Here is a 21,054-nt window from a genome sequence, read left to right on the forward strand (position 1 = left end):
CTCAAAACGAGCTTTCTATCTAACTCTCAGAAACATGACATTTTATAGAACCGGCGAAACAAAGAACAGCCAGTTTCATGGATATTCCCACCAAATCAGTTAAAGCAAAACTTAATTACTTAGATAAGAGAGTACACAAAATCACGGGTTTTAATTACAGACAAATTCTTGCCTTATCAGTAAAACTTGAATAGACAAAGGTGGGAACATAGATCAATATGTGAATTCATAAGATATGATGTATGCAGCATGTGTGAATACAGCCCACAGATCGTTCTCAAAGAGACAGCTGTGAGTTGTTAAAAAAAACTGAAAGCAGTTTTTTTTTCAGTCAAGGACAGTCTCTCCTACTTTTCACAGAACAGAGCAGACACAAGCTGGCACCTAATTTTAACCTGCTATTTACCAGAATGAGAGAATCATTTCTTACTTCCCCAACACCCTTAAACTTCATCACATGGCTGATTCTGGATCCCACTCAACCCCATACTCCCGCCTTCTCACCATATCCCTTGACGCCCTGACTGATCAAGAAACGATCAATTTTCACCTTAAATATACCCATGGACTGGGCCTCCATACAGTCTGTGTGGAGCAATCCAGATTGGCTCTGGCTAAAAACAATCCTCCTTACCTCTGTTCTAAAAGGTCGCCCCTCAATTTTGAGTCTGTGCCCTCCAATTCTGGATACCCCCACCACAGGAAACATCCTCTTCACATCCACCTTATCTAGTCCTTTCAACATTCGGTAAGTTTCAATGAGATCCCCCTGCATTCTTCTAAATTCCAGTGAGTACAGGCACAAAGCTGCTGAAAGCTCCTCATATGTTAACCGTTTCATTCCTGGAATCATCCTTGTGAACCATCTCTGCACTCTCTCCAATGACAACACATCCTTTCTGAGATATGGGGCCCAAAGCTATTGGCAAAACTCCAAGTGTGGTCTGACTAGTGTCTTATAAAGCCTCAGCATTATCTCCTGTTTTTATATTCTATTCCCCTTGAAATGAATGCAACTTTGTATTCGCCTTCTTTACCAAAGACTCAACCTGTAAATTAACCTTCTGGCCGTTTTGCATGAGGACTCCCAAGTCCCCCTGTACCTCTGATGTTTGAATCATCTCCACATTTTGGTCCACACTATTGTTCTTTTAACAAAAATGCATTTCCATATGTTTCCCAACACTTTATTTCACCTACCACTTTTTTGCCAATTCTTCAAATTTCTCTAAGTCCTTCTGCAATCACATTGCTTCCTCAGCACTACCTACCCCTCAACCTATCTTCGTATCATCCGCAAACTTTGTCAGAAGGCCATCAATTCCATTATCTAAATCAATGACAAACAATGTGACAAGTATCAGTCCCAGTACTGATCCCTGAGGACACCACTAGTCACTGGCAGCCAACCAAAAAATGCCCCCTTTATTCCCACGCTGCCTCCTGCCTGTCAGCCATTCCTCTATCCGAGCCAGTATCTCTCCTGTAAGGAAAGATCCTTTTGTTGTTGTTGTTGTTTATTTGTTTAATTGTTTGGATCCTGACCAACCGGCTGTTCATTGCCCTGCATTTCCTGGGGATGAAACGTATCCAAAATAGAATAACTGATTCCATGCGGAAACCGGTTGTGATCCCGGCTCGATTTGTCTCGTAAATTAGAGGAACAGCTCTTCATGCTCCACAGGGCAGCCTGCAAACTGGTTCAATGTTCAAAATTCAAAGTAAAATTTATTATCAGAGTACATACATGTCACCACATACAACCCTGAGATTCCTTTTCTGCGGGTATGTTTAGCAAATTACAGAACAGTAACTGTAAACATCAGGAACTGTAAACAGTAAACAAACTCTGGAAATATAAATAAATAGCAATAAATAATGAGCATGAAATAACAATATAACAGAGTCTTTAAGTGAGTGTAGTTATCTTCTTTTGTTCAAGAGTCCGATGGTGGAGGGGTAGTAACTGTTCTTGAACAAGTCCTGAGGCATTTGTACCTTCAACCTGATGGCCACACTCCACCCCTCCCTCTCTGGATCAGCTGCCAGCTCTCACTCCACCCTTCCTCCCTCCTTTCCATGCTGACTGTCTCCGCTCTTCCTTTCAGTCCGGATGAGGGGCTTCGAGACAGAACGTCAACTATCTACTTCCCTCCATAGACAGAGACACAGAGAAGTACAGCACAGCAACAGTCTCTTCAGCCCATCTAGTTCCTGCCAAAACCATTTAAACTGCCTATTCCCATCGACCTGCACCGGGACCATAGCCCGCCATACCCCTCCATCCATGTAACAATCCAAACTTCTCTTAAACATTGAAATCAGGCTCAAATAGACCATGTGCTGGCAGCTCCTTCCACACTCTCATGACCCTCTGAGTGAAGAAGTTTCCCTCGTGTTCCCCTTAAACTTTTCACCTTTCACCCTAACCCAGGATCTCTGGTTGTAGTCCCACTCACCTCAGTGGAAAAAGCCTGCTTGCATTCACCCCATCCAACTGTCTCGAAGGACAATGGGTGATGATGATCATCATAACAAGCCGAGGCAGAAGGTATGGAGACCCTGAGATGCCCAGTCATCAAGATCCCCCTCTCACCCTCACTAGTGTGGTCCAAAGGAAAGCTTATGAAGCTTGTTTCGCACCAGCTTGGCTGCAGGAACTGCCGGAAGGATGTTCAATGATGTCCAGCTGCCTTAGGGGTTCCACTCTGGATTTGCTGTCTGGGTTTATTCCCGTAGCTTCCGTCTCTCCCGAGGCTGCCCACAAGGCAGTGGGGATATTTACCCATATCTGGGGCTCTGGTTCACGAGCACCAGGGCATGTCGGGAGACTTACACACTCAGCTCTCCTTTTCACAAAACTGCTAGCCAGTGGTGGAAGCTGAAAGTGAGAGTGACAAGCACTCACAATGTTGTATACCCCTATCAAATCTCCTCTCAATTGTTCACATTCTGCAGAGTACAGTCCTAACCTAATCTATCTTTCCTTATAACTCAGGTCCTCCAGACCCGGCAACATCCTTGTCATTTTTCCCTGTACCCTTTCAACCTTGTTTACATCCCTCCTGTAAGCAGGTAACCAAAACTGTACACAATACTCCAGATTAGGCCTCTCCATCGTCTTACACAGCTTCAACATCAGATCCCATCTCCCGTACTCAATACAGGATTTCGATAGGTCAATGTGCCAAAAGCTTTCTTTATGACCCTATCTGCCTGTGACGTTACTTTTTACAAATTATGGGCCTATATTCCCAGATCACTTTGTTCTATCTGTGATGGAATCCTAAGGATTATTCATTATGGACTGTGCCTTTAAACAGAGAGAGAGTGTGTCGCTGTTTCAGAGAGAGAGAGAGAGAGAGAGAGAGAGAGAGATCGAGCAACTCGTGAGTTGCTATTGTGACAGAAGGGAGGAGCTACATGATGGACAGCTGGTGTTTCGTGCAGCAGTATTTAAACCAGCGTAATTGTCTCTTTAGTAGACACACGTAGACACACGGGAGAATAGACGCAGATGCTACTGAATTTTTAAGTGCCCACAAAGGTGTGGCTGAGGATCGATTAAGAAGAGTCAATCCGTGACTATCAGTGTGTGTAAGGGGGTGACTGGTGGAAAGCTATCTGTGTTTAACCCTTGCCTGGGCGGATCGCTTTACCACGTGAAGACGGTCCCTTTAGTGTGGTCACAGTTGGTGACCTTAAAGGAGTCGGAGGACCACGGAAGGGTCGATGGCATCGGCACACTTGTGTACCACAGCACCCCTCTCTCTCTCCCCAATTCGACTCAACTCAATATCACAAACTGAACTGACTTCATTTACCTCCCATCGAAAGACTGTATCAAATACCATCCTAAGTTTGAAGAAGTTTGGGGTTTGATATTTACAGACCTATAAATGTATAACTTTTGTTAACCTGCTTGATTTATCTGGTTTTATGTTACTTTATTACGTAGTTACTAATAAATAGCACTTGTTAACAGCAAAACCAGACTCCAGTTGTGTTCCATTTCTGCTGGTTGTTTTAACCCATTACGGGGTACGTAACATACCACACTGCTCAGTGTCCGACCATCCACTGTGTAAGAGCTACCCCGGTTGTCCTCACACTTGTCGACATTAAATTCCATCTGCCATTGTTCAGCCCATTTCTCCAGCTGGTGCAGAGCCCTCACTGTCCACTACACCCCCAATCTCAGTGTCATTCACAAATTTACTGATCCAGTGACCATATTATCATCCAGATCATTGATATCGATGACAAACATCAAGGGACCCAACACCAATCCCTGCAGCACACCACTAGTCACAGGTCTCCAGTTAGAGAGGCAACCATCTAACCATCTACTACCACTCTCTGGCTTCTCCCACAAAGCCAATGTCTAATCCAATTTACTACCCCATCTTGAACGCTGAGCGACTGAACCTTCTTGACCAACCTCTCATGCAGGACCTTGTGAAATGCCTTGCTAAAGCCTATGTAGTCAACATCAACTGCCTTGCCTTCATCCACTTTCCTGGTAACTTCATTAAAAAACTGTAAGATTGGTTAGACATGATCGACCACACACAAAGTTATGCTGACTATCCTTAATCAGTCCATGTCTCTCAAAATTTATACATCCAGTCCCTTAGAATACCTTCCAATAACTTTCCCACAACTGACGTCAATAATTTCCTAGTTTTTGTTTGGAGCCTTTTTTAAACAGTGGAACAACATTGGCTCTCCTCCAATCATCTGGTAACCAGTCAATATGTGGGATTCCCAGTCAATATGTAGAAAGTTAAAATCACTTACTTTAACAATCTTATGTTTGTTGCTACAGTCTGTGATCTCTTTACAAATTTGTTCCTCTAAATCCCCAGGATGGTTGGCTGGTCTGTAATATAATCCCATTAATGTGGTCAGACCTTTCTTATTTCACAGCAGCAGTCGACCACACCCCTCCCAGAGCACCACAATATCATCATTCCAGGTGTTGATCCATGTCCTGAGCTCATCCCCTTTTCCTATGGTACTTCTTTTATTGATATTTGCACAGCTCAGATACTAGTTACACCATGCTCAACATTTTGATTCCTGACTTGCTCTGAGGTCTTACCAATATCTGTCTCAACAACTTCTCCACTAACTGTTCTGGCACTCTGGTTCCCATCCCCCTGAAACTCCAGTTTAAACCTCACCATGCAGCATTAACAAACTTTCCCACAAGCATATGAATCCCCTTCCAGTTCAGGTGCAGACAGTCTCTGTGGTACAGGTCCCACCTCCCCTGGAAGAGAGACCAATGATCCAAAAATTTATACCCTCCTCCCTACACCAAATCCTCAGCCACGTGTTAAACTGTATAATCTTCCCAGTTCTCACTAGCACATGGCACAGGGAGCAATTCTGAGATCACAACCCTGAAGGTCCAGCCCTTTAACTCGGTACAGAACTCCCTGAGCAGAAGCTGTCACTCGCCCGACCCAGGTCACTGGTACCGACATGGACCACGGCTTCTGGCTAATGCGGTGAACGAGTTAAAATGAATGGATCGATAATTCTCACATCGTGTTTATTTCACTCTCCGCACATTTATATTTACACTGACTGACTCTTGACGCCGGTCCCGGACCCGACCCGTTTACAGAGCCGGAGCGGAACCGGAGCAGATTCTCAGCCACTCGTTTTCATATCCAATCCAGAAAAAAGGATACAGTTTCTCCGTGAATTTATTCCCAGTGAAGGTGTGGAGATGGAACTTGGTCTCCGCGTTGTAAAATGAAACTGTCCTGGACTCGTAACTGAGATAAACTCCCACCCTCTCGGGGATGGGACCGGCAGGGAGACGGGACACAGGGGAGGTGAGAACCTTCATCTCGTTATCAAACCGCCTGATGGTCCAGCATCCGGTCTCCGGACTCAGTGTGACCCGTCCCTTCCTCTCCATAGACTCTGCGGCGACTCCCAGCTCCCACCACCGATTCCCCGTCACCTCCACCTCCCAGTAATGTCTCCCCGATGTGAATCCCTCCGATCCCAGCACACAAGCCCGGACGGTGAACCTCTTCCCGGTGTCAGGGAGATCCCTCCGGGTCCCGGTCAGTCTCACACTCTTCCGATCCTCAGACACCTCGAGCCACGGATTCGCCGTTTCCACATCCAGGGTGACAGAGACTGGGGGGAGAAGCAGAGAATTAGAGAGTCCCCGGGGATCGGGGGAGACTCGGGCAGCGCGGCCCCGGGACCGGACCGGGGGAGAGGCCGCTGGGCCTCAGGCACAGTCGAGTGGCCGACAGGAATCTTTCCGGGGTTTTACAGCGGGTGGACAACTAAAATGTTCCCGAGGATTTTCCTCTGGGATGGAGACCCGCTCAAAACACAAAATCTGAAGGAACTCAGTGGTTTAAGCAGCATATGTGGAGGGAGATGGACTGTGGATGTTTCACATAAGAAGTGGGAGCCGGAGTAGGCCATTCGGCCCATCGAGCCTGTCCGCCATTGAATAAGATCATGGCTGATCTTTCCGTAAACTACCCGCCTTTCCCCCATAACCCCTAATTCCCCTACTATGTAAAAATCTATCTAACTGTATCTTAAATATATTTAGTGAAAAAGCCTGAACTGCTTCCCTGGGTAGAGAATTCCACAGATTTACCACTCTCTGGGAAAAACAGTTTCTCCTCATCCCCATCCTCACTCTTCTCCCCTGAATCTTGAGGCAATGTCCCGGAGTTCTGGTCTCACCTACCAATGGAAACAACTTTCCTACTTCTATCTTATCTGTCCTTTTCAAAATTTTGTATGTTTCCATAAGATCCCCTCTCATTCTTCTGAATTCCAGAGAGTATGGTCCCAGGCGACTCAATCTCTCCTCATAGGTTAACTCCTTCATCTCTGGAATCAACCTGGTGAACCTCCTCTGCACTGCCTCCAAAGCCAGTATATCCTTCCTCAAGTATAGAGACCAGAACCGCACACAGTACTCCAGGTGTGGTCTCACCAGTACCCCGTATATTTGCAACATGGCCTCCCTGCTCTTGAATTCAATCCCTCCAGCAATGAAGGCCAACATTCTGTTTCCCTTCTTAATAACCTGTTGTAACTGCAAGCCAACTCAACAAGAGAAAGGAAAAAGGAAGATAACCAGTGGAAATGTTTATGAGAAAGGGGGGGAGCAACACTGGAGTTAGATGAGGAGGGGGTGAGTGAATACTGGAGGCATTTAACAATGAGGTAAGGCAGGCTGTTCGGCCGAATTCACTCATGCTGACCAACTTGTTTCAGTGAGCTAGTCCCATTTGCCCATCATTGCTTTAACCCTTTCCTATCCATGAACCAGTTCAATTCTATTTAAGAATATATAACAGCACCCACTTCTGCACTTCCTCTGGCTGCCTCCTAAGCTCCAGGGAAAATTCCCAGCCTATCCAGCCTCTCCTTATAACCCAAGGACTTCAACCACTGCACAGAGTCTTGTCATCTTCAGAAGTTTTCCGGTGACTCTGCCATAGTTGGATGCATCAGCAAGGGAGATGAGGTTGAGTACAGGACTACGGTAGGAAACTTTGTCACATGGTGTGAGCAGAATTATCTGCAGCCTAATGTGAAAAAGACTAAGGAGCTGGTGGTTGACCTGAGGAGAGCTAAGGTACCGGTGACCCCTGTTTCCATCCAGGAGGTCAGTGTTGACATGGTGGAGGATTACAAATACCTGGGGATACGAATTGACAATAAACTGGACTGGTCTAAGAACACTGAGGCTGTCTACAAGAAGGGTCAGAGCCGTCTCTATTTTCTGAGGAGACTGAGGTCCTATAACATCTGCCAGACGATGCTGAGGATGTTCTACGAGTCTGTGGTGGCCAGTGCTCTCATGTTTGCTGTTGTGTGCTGGGGCAGCAGGCTGAGGGTAGCAGACAGCAACAGAATCAACAAACTCATTCATAAGGCCAGTGATGTTGTAGGGATGGAACTGGACTCTCTCACGGTGGTATCTGAAAAGAGGATGCTGTCTAAGTTGCATGCCATCTTGGACAATGTCTCCCATCCACTACATAATGTACTGGATGGGCACAGGAGTACATTCAGCCAGAGACTCATTCCTCCGACATGCAGCACAGAGCGTCATAGGAAGTCATTCCTGCCTGTGGCCATCAAACTTTACAACTCCTCCCTTGGCGGGTCAGACACCCTGAGCCGATAGGCTGATCCTGGACTTATTTCATAATTTACTGGCATAATTTACATATTACTATTTATTACTATTTTCTATTACTATTCTATTACTATTTATTATTTCCAAGACTATTATTATTTACTAATAGTAATATTACTATTACTATTTCTATTACTATTTATTATTTATGGTGCAACTGTAACGAAAACCAATTTCCCCCGGGATTAATAAAGTATGACTATGACTATGACTATGAAGTCCTCCAGTCCTCAGTGTCCAACAATTTTAGAGTCCTCCACAAACATACAGAACATGTCACGTACTCCCACTTCCAAATCATTCATATGAATGATGAAAACAGTGGACCAGCGCCCAACCCTGCTGTACACCACTGGACACAGGTCACAACCCAGGCAGCTCTGTATCCAATTGGCCAGATGGTAGTGTAGCCCATGAGATCTAATTCTCTGGAATATTCTACCATAAACTACCTTTACAAATATCTCATTAAAGTCCATGTAGACAATGTCTCCTGCTTTTCCAACATCGGTCTTCTTCATCCATGCAGAAAGCCACACTGGGTATCCCTGATTAGTCCTTGCCTTTCCAAATGAATGTAGATCCTGTCTCTCAGAATCCCCTCCATTAATGTACCCACCACTGATATTACGCTCACCGGTCTGTACTTCCCAGGCTTTCCCCGACAGTCGATCTTCAATAAATTTTCAGCAATAGTCACCCTCCAGTCTTCTGGCCCCTCACCCGTACCTACTGATGATACACATATGGTGACAAGAGTCCGAGGCGAGGACGGTAAGGACCCAGGTGCTGGAGTATCCGAGACGAGAATCGATACACGATACGAGACTGAGACGAGAATCCAGAGTCCAGCTGACAACTGAGCACCGAACCTTCTTCTTCCACTGACTTTTGTGCTAATGGCAGCTCGCACTGATCAGGAAGGTGCATTACCGCCACCTACTGGACTGGAGTATGATAGGAGCTGTCACAGGAGTCAGGTCCTGCCCCACAAACCTCTTTTAATTAAAAACTTCACCAGGATCCTACATGACATATCAATCCCTGCTTCAGATGCCAGAATATCCTGCAGCCTGGGCACCACAGATCTACACAATAATTGATTAAACAGCTTCCTACGTTTACCAAATATCTGTGGCACACCATAATCTCATGTTCCACTGTCTCGGATACCTTAAAAAAAATCACATGACTCATTCCCATACTTACCAACAAGCACCAAAGTGGAGTGAAAATCTGTGTGTCCTAACCTCAATATCACCAACCAAGCGTCTTCCCTCTTATTCCTTCCCAAATGGCCCCTCCCCTGAACTCATAGGCAGCCATCAATCCCAGGGGATTATGGGTTTGCACCTCTGGTGGACTGTGTCCTCTCCAGGGTGCAAGCCTGTGTGGGAAGATCTGAAGAACCGGCTGTTGCCCATGCAGCAGCATGAAACTAATGATAATGGCCATAACTTCTGCTGTATAGACAGATAATCCACCTGTCAGCCTCTTCCCCAGCTCGACACTAAACCAGGGGATAAATATCACAGACCCCACCCATTATTGACTGGGTCTTTAGATCCATCGGTGAAAATAGGCAAAAAGGGCAAAATACTGCTGCCATAAATGGCCAGACACCATCTCATCACCCACAAGACCCTGTCTATCCCCAGTAATGACAAATCTATTTCCACATCTGGAAATATCCAAATTTGAACTCCTGGCCAGGCCACTGTTGGGTTAATCTGCAAATCGACAAGACCATACTCCCACATCAATTCCCTAATTATCCACCCAAAACATTTACAACTCTGTTAGTCTGTTCCCAACAATCCATTAAAACCGGAGCACAGACGGAGCAGATAGTTGAAATCTTCTTCTCACAGGAGTGGGATCAAATACAAGAGGTCACATGTCTGAGGTGGGAGGAAGGAGTTTAAGGTGAGTTTATTTGAACAGTGAGTGGTTGACGTTGGAACTTGCTGCTGGAGGAGATGATGGAATCAGATACAATCACTGTGTTTAAGAGACTCAGACAGACACTGCAGTTCACAAGACAGAAAAGAAGACTGACCTAATGCCAGCCAATGGGATGAGTATAGATGGGTAAGTAGGTTAGCACAGAGTTGATGGGGGAACGGCCGCTTTCTGTGCTGTTAGACGAAGACTCTGTGACTCTAAATGAACAGAATGACTGAGACCCCACAGCCTCCGGTGCAGAGAATTCCAGACACACCATCCTCAGAGGGTTCACCATCCTGAGACAGTGACCCCTGACCCTCAACTCCTCAGACAAGGGAAACATCCTCCCTGCATCCTGTCTGTTGAACCCGGGAAGAATTTTGTGTTTCCCTGATATCTCCTCTCATTTGTCTGAACAGAGAACATACAGCACAGGAACAGACCCTTCATTCAATGTGACAGTGACTGATCGATACCGGCATCAATTCCTCTTCTGTACCAGTTCCCGAAAAACTCAATCTCTCAATCTTTCAAAAGATTCTCTAAATCTACCTTAAATATGTTGAATTATCGGGCCTCACATTATCTGCTGGAGGAACTCAGTGGGTCGAGCAGTATCTGTGGGAGAAAAGGGACTGTCGACGTTTCGGGTCAAACCCCTACATCAGGACTCAGAGTGGAGAGGGGAGACAGAGGATAAAATGAGAGGGAGATGGAGCAAGGAGAGAGTGTGAAGGAATATTATCAGTAAAAGAGGTGATAATGGGAACTATTAGGAGAGAGATGATTGGCAGATGGAACCAGAACCGGATGGGCCAGTGGTGAGAAGCGTGTGGATGAACTGTTAATGCAGATGGAAAGAGAAGATCTTTGTCCCCTTTGCCACAAACCCACCTCCACCACCCCATCACCCACATTCCACTCTCAGTCCTGATCCAGGGGTTCAGCCCATTCAGGATCAATGTGGTCGTTGATATGTGGAGTCACAGGACGTGGGAGAGGCATTTCACGTACTTCCCGTGGAGACAGGTATGAGAGATGGGGAATTAAGACAAATGAGTCGCTATGTCTTGGAACGTATCCATATTACTAAACAGGAATGTCGATTGGATTCACAATTCGCTTGGCCACATAAGACAGAGGGCTGTGGTAGAGGAGTGAGTGATATATCCGGCCTGCACACTTGAATTGGCACAAATTTGGTGGAGTGTGGATAGCAAGAAGATTGTTGAAGGATACAGTAGGACAAGGATCAGTTGGAGATCTGGATGGAGAAATGTCTGATGGAGTTTAACCTGGAGCAGTGAGGTCCAAGACCACAGCTCCCTCAAGTGGCAACACAAGTGCAGAGTCTGGTCAGGAAGGTGGAGGACAAGCTTGTCTTCACCAGTCAGGGCATTGAGCGTGGAAGTTGGCAAGTCCTGTTGCAGCTATTGATACCTTGGTGAGGTCTCACTTGATCTCACAAGAGACCAGAGAGGCAGGACTCTGATGCAGGGTCTCCACCTGAAACTTTGACCATCTCTTTGTCTCTGCAGACTCTTCCTGACCTGCTGAGTTCCTCCAACTGCTTGTTTTCGGATTTGGAGTATTATTAATAATAATAATAATAATAATAAATACATCATCATTTATTACTATTGGTAATGTCTACATCGGTTCATCCACATGCTTCTCACCACTGGCCCAAAGTCACCAGATAATAGCATTAACAGATTAGACCCACAGGGGAATATTTCTGTAAATATTCAGAAGACCACAATACTAAACACCACTGGAATAGTCTGAAAGTTTCTAGCAATTGAGAAATTAGTGTGCTTGTCCGTGCCCGTACCTCAGGCTTTACCAGCTTGAGCTGAGAGAAAAATAGAAATACAATAATAAGAATAATTAATTTACTGAGCATTTTTCGTACAAACAATGTAACTCAAAGTGCGTCACAATGGGATAAAGTGGAGACATGAAACATGTCTGTTGAACACCAGGTTAAATAAATAGGAGTATTGGGGAAATGGATACAACAGCAATGTTTAAGAGGTGATTCAACAGACAGATGAACAGGCAGGGAATGGAGGGATGTGGAACGTGGGCAGGCAGGTGGAATTAGCTTAATTTGGTCTCATGGTCAGCACAGACACAGTGTGACCAGGTTACTGAGGGAACTGAGAAAATACATCGTGGAGGCTCCGGTCACAAAGAGTGAACAAGGGAGGATTGAACTCTGGGAAATGCTTGGTCACAGCTCTCTGACCTGAGGAGTTTCAGAGACAGAGGAGTGTACGGATGAGGGGAATTTAAGGGCAGAAAGTGAACATGTGATCACTCTGGCATTGAGGTAAAGGACAGTTTTAAGGGGTTCGATATGTATATTAAATGAAAGAGTAGCTCATGAAAGAATTGGAACAATCTGGAGCCATTGTAGAACGAAGTGGTTTTAAATTGGTATTTCTTATCTTTATTTCCCAGGGAGGTCACGGAATCCAAGGAATTGAGGAAACTAAGTTCAGCAAATTACTTTTTGGAACATATCACATTACAAAATAGGAGGTGCTGGTGAAATCTTGACCAAGGTCAACACTGGCTGTTGTGTCTGGGCTCAGACTGATAATGATTCAATATGGTGGTCTGATAACAACAGTGAGACTCGTGAGTCCAGCAGGGGGCAGACCTGAGTCTACAGTCACAGACCGGTCTGACAGGGTCAGTGGTTCACGAGGGTCTCGTGTGTATCTTTCTGACAATACTGTACACCACACTGATACAAGCTTTATTTTATTTAGAGGTACAGTATGGAACAAGCCCTTCCAGCCCAACGAGCCACACTGAGCAACAACCCTCCTATTTGACTCGAGTCTAATCACAGGACAACTTTCAATGCCCAACTAACTTACCGACTGCTACATCTTTAGACGGTGGGAGGAAACCGGAGCACCCGGAGGAAACCCATGCGGTCAAGGGGTCAACATACAAATCCTTACATACGGCGCTGGAATTGAACTCGAAATCTGGCACCCAGAGCTGGAATAACTTTGCACTAACCACTACGCTACAGTGCCTGCCCTTTATTCCCTATAATGTCATTAAATGAATATTAATTCCCCAGATTATGTGGTCAGGTTCACACTTGTGTCCTGTCGGGTTTGTACAGTCTGAATGAGACCAGGATACAGTGGGAAATCTAACAGTCCCGTTTATTGGTTGTATTGTGACCCTGTGTCAGTGTGTTCAGGGGTCAGACATCTCTAGCTGACCATGTGACTGATGTTTCCCAGCAGGTAGGATTGAAGCTGGAATAAAACTACAATTCCTCTTCAGCCCATTGTTACAGACAATCTTTGTTTCCAATTCTAATGACTTGTGTCTCGTTAACAAGGACAAATGAATCAGTGTAAGTTTTACCTCGATTAATGTCATCAAGTGTTTCTCTCAGCGCTGTGTTCAACAAATAGAGGTGATCGAATTTTTCAACTGGAAGGGCACCGTCTGTCACTGACAATTGCTGGGTGTCATCACTAATTCTGCAAATATAAAATTGTTGGTTACAAACTGCAATGTTGAACTAGTTTACAAACCCATACAGAGATTCAGCAAAGAGTAGGTCCTACCTCCTCTTCCAACGAGTTTCCTCCTGAAATAAATAAAACACAAATCTGAACAGACTGAGACTTACAGTCCTCATCCTGAAATTCATCAAAATCATTACAAGATGTTGTAAATTCACATTCCTACAGTCACACGCATGCACGAACAACACAGAACCACATGGTAAATGACCAGGAGTATTTCTGAAAATGTAAAAACAGTGTAGGTTTCCCTTAATTCTCTAATCTAATGGAAAGCACATTTACCTATTGATGATAAATCTGATGTGTGGGTCACATTCTGGAATTGATCCTTTACTCTCACTGATTGACAGACAGACCCTCACACCCACAGCACCAGACACACTCACAGCATGTGACTGGAACTGGATATTAATGTGAGTTTCAGGGATACTTGATAAGGGAATTGAGGAAACAATCACCAGTTCCGTCTTATGTTCAGAGTAACTCATTCACAAGAAGATTGCAGACTGTCCTGTGATGTAGCTGTACCAATATTCTGGAAGTCCAGTTTTGGGACAACAACAGTCTTGAACTTCTGAAACATTTCTCTGTCGTAAATCAGTTTACAACCAACTGTAAATGTCACAGTTACTTCAAATGTATTGATCACAGTTTTGTCTACTTTTACAAAAGCAAACAGAAACATAATCTCTCACCTTGAGAAATATCACATTCTCTTTTTGATCTATCTGTTCCTCTAACCCTGAGATCTCCTCCTGAATAGAACTTAAATTCTTTTGAATCTCTCGAAGATTTTTCTCCATTGGATTTAGGATCCTCTCCTCTTCTTCCCTGAGATCTCTGAGTATGCGCTGCTCTTTCTCAGTGAGAATCTGGTGCAGTTCCGCAAACTGTGATGTGACGTGGGACTGAAGGATGTGTGACTGTTTCTGTCAAGTGAAAAGGGAAGATTAATTTACTATATTGTTTTGTTTATTACCAAAGTACAGATGTATCACCGTGTACAACTCTGAGATTCCTTTTCCTGCAGGCAGTCACGTTAAATACAAGAAACACAATTGAATCAATGAAGGACTGCACCCATCAATGTGTAAAGAAAAAGCAACAAATGTCCAAATACAAGACGAAAGACAAAAAAATCCATCATAATAAATAAACAATATAGAGAATGTGAGATGAAGTGTTATTGATCATGAGTCCAGTTCAGTGGGAACCGTTCAGTGACGGGGTGAGTGAAGTTATCCCCACTGGTTCAGGAGCCTGATGGTTCAGTTGTAATTGATCCTGAACCTGGTGGTGCTGGATCTGAAGTTCCTGTACCTTATTCCCAATGGCAGCTGCGAGATGAGAGCATAGCCTAGACGATTTGGGTCGATGATGAAGGATGCTGTTTTCCTGTGACAATGCTCCAAGTCGATGTGCTCAATGGTGGGGAGGGCTTTACCTGTGATAGACTGGGTCATGTCCACTTTATTGTAGGTTTTACTGCGCAAAGGCATTGGCATTTACATACCAGGTCACGATGCAACCTGTAAATATAGTCTCTTCCACACATCTATCGAAATTTGTCACAGTTCTGGACGTCATGCCGAATATTCACAAACTTCTAGGAAAGTAGAGGTGCTGCCGAGATTTCTTTGTCATGCCACTAACGTGCTGGAACTCGGACAGATCTTCTGAAATGATAACACGTAGGAATTTAATGTTGCTGACCCTCTCCTCCTCTGATACACCAATGAGGACTGGCTTATGGACCTACAGTTTCATCCTGCTGAAGTCAATAATCTCCTTGGTCTTGCCGACATTGAGTGAGAGGTTGTTGTTATGACACCACTCAGCCATATTTTCCATGTCCCTCCAATATCCTGATTTGTCAGCACCCTTCATTTGGCCAATGACTGTAGTGTTATCAGCAAACTTAACTATGACACTGGAGTTGCACTTCACCTTCCAGTCATAATGTGAGTAGAGCAGGGGGCTGACATGTGACGTTGTGGTGTTCCTGTGCTGAGGGAAATGGTGGAGATTATTTTACCAATCTGAATTGACTGCGATCAGAAAAATGAGGATCCAGTTGCCAAGGAGATATTGGGACTTAGGACATGAATTTTATTGATTAGTTTTGAGGGGCTGAGCTGTAGTCAATGAAGGGCATTCTGATGTACAGTGCCAATAAAAGGTATTCACCCCCCTTGGAAGTTTTCATGTTTTATTGTTTTTCAACAGTGGATTTAATTTGGCTTTTTTTGACACTATGCAACAGAAAAAGACTCCTTTGTGTCAAAGTGAAAACAGATCCGTACAAAGTGATCTAAATTAATTATAAATATAGAACACAAAATCATTGATTGCATAAGTATTCATCCCCTTCAAGTCAGTATTTAGTAGATGTACCTTTGGCAGCAATTACAGCCTCGAGTCTGTGCGTACAGGTCTCTATCAGCTTTGCACATCTGGACACTGCAATTTTTCCCCTTTCTTCTTTACAAAAGTACTCAAGCTCTGTCAGATTGCATGAGGATCGTGAGTGAACAGCCCTTTTCAAGTCCAGCCATGAATTCTCAGTTGGATTGTGGACTGGACTCTGACTTGGCCAATCCTGGACATTGTTCTTTTTAAGCCATTACTGTGTAGCTTTGACTTTCTGCTTGGAGCCATTCTCTCGCTGGAAAACAAACCTTATCCCAAGTCGCACTTCTCTTGCAGACTGTATCAGGATTTCCCCTTGGACTTCTGTGTATCTTGCTGCACTCATTTTACCCTCTACCTTCACAAGCCTTCCAGGGCCTGCTGCAGTGAAGCATCCCCACAGCATGATCCAGCCACCACCATGTTTCACAGTAGCGATGGTGTGTTATTGACGATAGGTGGTGTTCGGCTTACACCAAACATAGCGCATAGTCTGATTGCAAAAAAGCTCAATTTTCATTTCGTCGGACCGTAGAACCTTCTTCCAGCTGACTTCAGAGTCTCCCACATACGTTCTGGCAAACTCAAGGGGAGATTTCATGTGAGTTTTTTCCCCCCACAGTGGCTTTCACTTTGCCACTCTCCCATAAAGCTGCGACTGGTGAAGCACCCGGGCAACAGTTGTTGTGTGTGCAGTCTCTCCCATCTCAGCCACTGAAGCTCGCAACTTGCCTGACAAGAACGTTACTGATCTGATTCATCCAGGTTTCTGGTTAGGGAAAATCCTGAATTATTTAGAGACTGTGATAGCCGTGATTTATTCAATTTGACTGTCTGTTGAGTCTTTGAACACGGCCCAGTCTACCGACTTTAGCAAACCTGCAGCCGCTCCTCAGCCTCCCACAACTACCTCAGTGTTGTCCTCATCTCTGGAGTCTTGCTCTTCACCCTCTGCCTGGATGCAGGTCGGAGGAGGACGGCCAAGTGTTCAGATTTCCTGAAATGCAGTCTAGGCATGCGGTCTAGGGAAGCTTTCCTCATCATAGTGTGACAGTGGGCGAGAGTATTGGGTCCCCTGGGGCTGCATGTGATATGCTGATGATAATTAGGCAGAGTCTTCTTCAAGCAAGCCTGATTGAAGTCCCCAACCATTAGTTGAATGTCATCAGGGTAGGCCCTTGCCTGTTTGCTAATTGCGATCATTTGGGAGGCTGAAGGGGTGATAGATTGGACATGTAGAGAGGTAGATACACCCAAGGTGCAGGACACAGGAAACTGGGTGACAGTCAGGAAGGGGAAAGGTTTTAAGGAGCCACTGCAGAGTATCCCTGTGGCCATCCCCATCAACAACAGGTATATCACTTTGGACACTGCTGGGGGTAATGGGCTCTTGACCTAACAGAGGAAAGTCATAGTGGTCGGGTCTCTGGCACTGAGTCTGGCTCTGTGACTCAGAAGGGAAGGAAGGACAAGAAGCACGCTGTGGTGATAGGGGATTTGTTAGTTAGGGGAACGGACAGGAGGGTCTGTGGGTGAGAACGAGATTCCCAGATAGTAAGTTCCTGCTCGGATACCAGGGCCTGGCACATCTCAGATAGAGTCCTCAACATTCTTGTGGGAGGGTGAACAGCCAGAAGTCGTGGTTCATGTCAGTACCAATGATGTGGGTAGGATGAATGACGAGATTCTACAAAGGGAGCTCAGGGAGTTAGGTGCTAACTGAAAGGGTGGGACCTCCAGGGTTGTGACCTCAGGAATCCCCATGCCACGTGCTAGTGAGGCCAGAAATAGGAAGATTATACAGTTTAACACATGGCTAAGGAGTTGGTGTAAGAGGGAGGGAATAAGATTTTTAGACATTGGGCTGTTTTCCAGGGAAGGTGGGACCTGTACAGAAGGGGTGGTTTGCACCTGAACTGGAGAGGGACTAATATCCTAGTGGGAAGGTCCTTTCATGCTGCAAGGTGGGGTTTAAACTAAAGTTGCAGGGAGGTTGGAACCAGAGTGCCAGAACAGTTAGTAGGAACTTTGTGGAGGCAGATGTCTGGTAAGATCTCAGACAAAGTCAGAAATCAAAATTTTGAACATTGTGTGACGAGTGTCTTCAGCTGTGTATATTTCGATGCAAGAAGGATCGTAGGAAAGGCGGATGAGCTCAGGTCATGGATCAACACCAAGAATTATGACTTTGTCACCATTAGTGAGATGGTTACAGGAGGGACAGGACTGGCAGCTCGGTATTCCCGAGTTCCGTTGTTTCAGACATGATGGAGCAGGAGGGATTAAAGGACGGGTGGCATTCCTAATCAGTGAACATGTCACGGCAGTGCTCCGTCAGGACAGACTAGGGAACTCAGCTAGTGAGGTGTTGAGGGTGGAACTGAGATATTAGAAAGGTATGACTGTGTCAATGGGGATACTGAGGGGGGGATTTACAGGAACAAATTTGTAAAGAGATTTGTTGCAAGAAACACAAGGTTGTTGCAGCAGGTGATTTTAACTTTCCACATATTGTCTAGGAATCCCATATTGTAAAAGGACAGTTTGTCAAATGTATTCAATTGAGTTTCTTTAATTAGTATGCAGAAGTCCTGTCAAGAGAGCGTGCAATTCTGGATCTGCAGTTAGGGAATCAGACAGGGCAGGTGACAGAAGTTTGTGCAGGGGAACACTTTGGATCATTTGAACACAAAGCCATTATTTTCAAAGTAAATATGCAAAGAGATATGTCTGGTCCGCAGTTTCAGATTCAGAATTGGATAAAGACCAGTTTTGGTGGGATCAGAATGATCAGGCAAGTGTGGATTCGGACAGTCTGTTTTCCAGCAAAGCTCTACTTGGAAAATGGGAGGGTTTCAGAAGGAAAATTTTGAGAGCACAAAATCTGTCAGAATAAAATACTGACTATCATGGCTTGTAGAGGGGCCTGCATCAGCTGGGAAACGTGCTGAAAATGGCAGATGGAACCTAATGCAGACAAGTGTGAGGTTTTACTCTTCAGTTGGACCAACCAGGGTAGGTCCAACATGGTGAATGTTGGACACTGAGGAGCGTGGTAGAACAAAGGGATCTGGGAATACAACCCCATAATTCATTGAAAGTAGTGTCCCAGGTAGATAAGATCCAATGAAAGCTTTTGGCACGTTCACCTTCATAAATAAATGATTTGAGTGCAGGAGATGGGACGTTATGTTGAAGTTGTAGAAGACATCGTTGTGGCATAATTTGGAGTACTGTGTGTAATTTTGGTCACCTATCTACAGGAAAGATTAAGCAAGGCTCCTAATTAAATTATGAGATGTATAGGTAGGGTAAATGCAAGGAGGCTTTTTCCACTCAGGTTGGATGGGAATACAACCAGAAGTCATGGTTTAAGGGTGTAAAGTGAGAAATTTAACCTTCATCCACTTAAACGTGCCATAATTGCGTGTTTGACAGCTATGTCGGCAGAGTGCTTCAGAAGATAGAAAAATTGCAAATTAATTAAAACATTTGAAAAGTGTGTTGCTTAAAAGGAAATTACAGACTACAGTTTGCAGTGAGAGGCAATTTAGAAGAAATACATTTAGTTTCGTCAGCTGCCCGCAGAACATTGCTGAGGTTCACCGGTGCCGTCTTTGAAGAAGTCAATGGGGTTAATTCCAGGAACCAATTAACCATTTAACCAACTTGTCCCTGGGATGTGACTGAAACTGTCGTGGTCACAGGGAGAACATGCAAACTCCACACAGACAGCACCAGATGTCAGATTGAGCCCAGGCCACTGGAGCTGCAATATTCAGCTATTCTACACTAAAGAGGACAATATCAGAAATTCAACTCAGAAGACTCACCCGAACTCCGGAAATCTTCTCCTTCTGTTGCTGCTCCATTTCCTCGAAGTCTGCTTTGTTTTTTGTGAGAGAGTCGAAGGAAGATCTAACCCGATCCTGGGAATTAAAGAGTGAATAGATTAGACACAATACATGGCACAACAGAAACAGACGATCGAAAGTGGTTTGTATTTACCTTGTAGACTTGAACGGCTTCTTTAACCGGCATGAAGTTGTGGGACTTGTGTTCCCGCGCAGTCGCACAGACCAGGCAGATCAGTGTCTTGTCCGTCTCACAAAACAGCTTCAGTTCTTCCTCATGTTCCTCGCAGTAAAGTTTACTTTCCTTCTCTTTCGGATTCAGGTTTAGTTTTCGAGCTTTCTCAGTCAGATTTGCTAAGGCCCGATTGACCTTCAGGGTGCGTTCTGCAATCTCCTCTCCACATTCCGGGCAGGAGTTTCTCTGCTGTCTTTCCCAACACTGTGTGATACAGGAGCGACAGTAGTTGTGCCCACATTCCAGAGTGACAGGCTCAGTGAAGAAATCCAGGCAGATGGGACAAATTACCTCCTCAGTAAAACTCTCGTCCTGTCGTTTCGAAGCCATGTTAACTCCCGGTACTTCCTGGTTCAGAATGGTTTCGCTTTCGGGGAGCTGCTGAGTCCCTGCAGTACCGAGACTGTCCACTACACGCGCCATTCTCAGTGATGAACGGTCCTGCTGTAGCGGTTCGGCCCGAAATGTCGACTGTACTCGTCTCTACAGATGCTCCCTGGCCTGCTGAGTTCCTCCAGCATTTTGTGTGTGTTGAACGAACATGATATTGCTGCAAGTGTTCAACGGGAAGGAATGGCAGCCATTTCTACATCAGGGTGGGATCAGAAACACAGCAAACAGGTCGGAGTATAAAAGAAACAGACAGAAGAGGCTGGTTCATTGCAAGACAGGACTGAAAGGGACAATTCCTGAAAAGCGAGACAGTTTTCAGATGAAGGATCTCGACAAAGGTGATGAACTGAGAGCTTGGATACATACATGGAATTATGATGTCGTGGCCATTACAGAGACTTGGCTGGCACCAGGGCAGGAATGGATTCTCAATATTCCCGGATTTCA

At 45.0% G+C, this 21,054-nt stretch overlaps 1 protein-coding gene across 1 annotated transcript; it reads right to left on the reverse strand.

Moving 5' to 3' along the window:
- Positions 1–1,708: 1,708 nt before the first annotated feature.
- On the reverse strand, positions 1,709–20,572 carry LOC140198221 (E3 ubiquitin-protein ligase TRIM39-like). The gene is made up of 6 exons (XM_072259263.1): positions 20,134–20,572; positions 19,959–20,054; positions 14,412–14,645; positions 13,756–13,778; positions 13,550–13,668; positions 1,709–6,162 (listed from the first exon to the last, which is right to left on the reverse strand). The coding sequence occupies exons 1-6, from the start codon at positions 20,542–20,544 to the stop codon at positions 5,630–5,632; spliced, it is 1,416 nt and encodes a 471-aa protein (XP_072115364.1). The 5' UTR covers positions 20,545–20,572; the 3' UTR covers positions 1,709–5,629.
- Between the last annotated feature and the right edge of the window lie 482 nt (positions 20,573–21,054).

The sequence above is a fragment of the Mobula birostris genome, chromosome 5, assembly GCF_030028105.1.
Source record: "Mobula birostris isolate sMobBir1 chromosome 5, sMobBir1.hap1, whole genome shotgun sequence".
Taxonomy (NCBI): Eukaryota; Metazoa; Chordata; class Chondrichthyes; order Myliobatiformes; family Myliobatidae; genus Mobula; species Mobula birostris.

Excerpts from the sequence above, each read along its gene's own strand:
- LOC140198221 (XM_072259263.1), bottom strand. The coding sequence starts at position 20,544 with ATGGCTTCGAAACGACAGGACGAGAGTTTTACTGAGGAGGTAATTTGT. Across the intron at positions 20,055-20,133 it reads AAGCCGTTCAAGTCTACAAG|GATCGGGTTAGATCTTCCTT; the intron begins GTAAATACAAAC and ends TTTAATTCCCAG. Across the intron at positions 13,669-13,755 it reads GAAACTCGTTGGAAGAGGAG|AATTAGTGATGACACCCAGC; the intron begins GTAGGACCTACT and ends TTATATTTGCAG.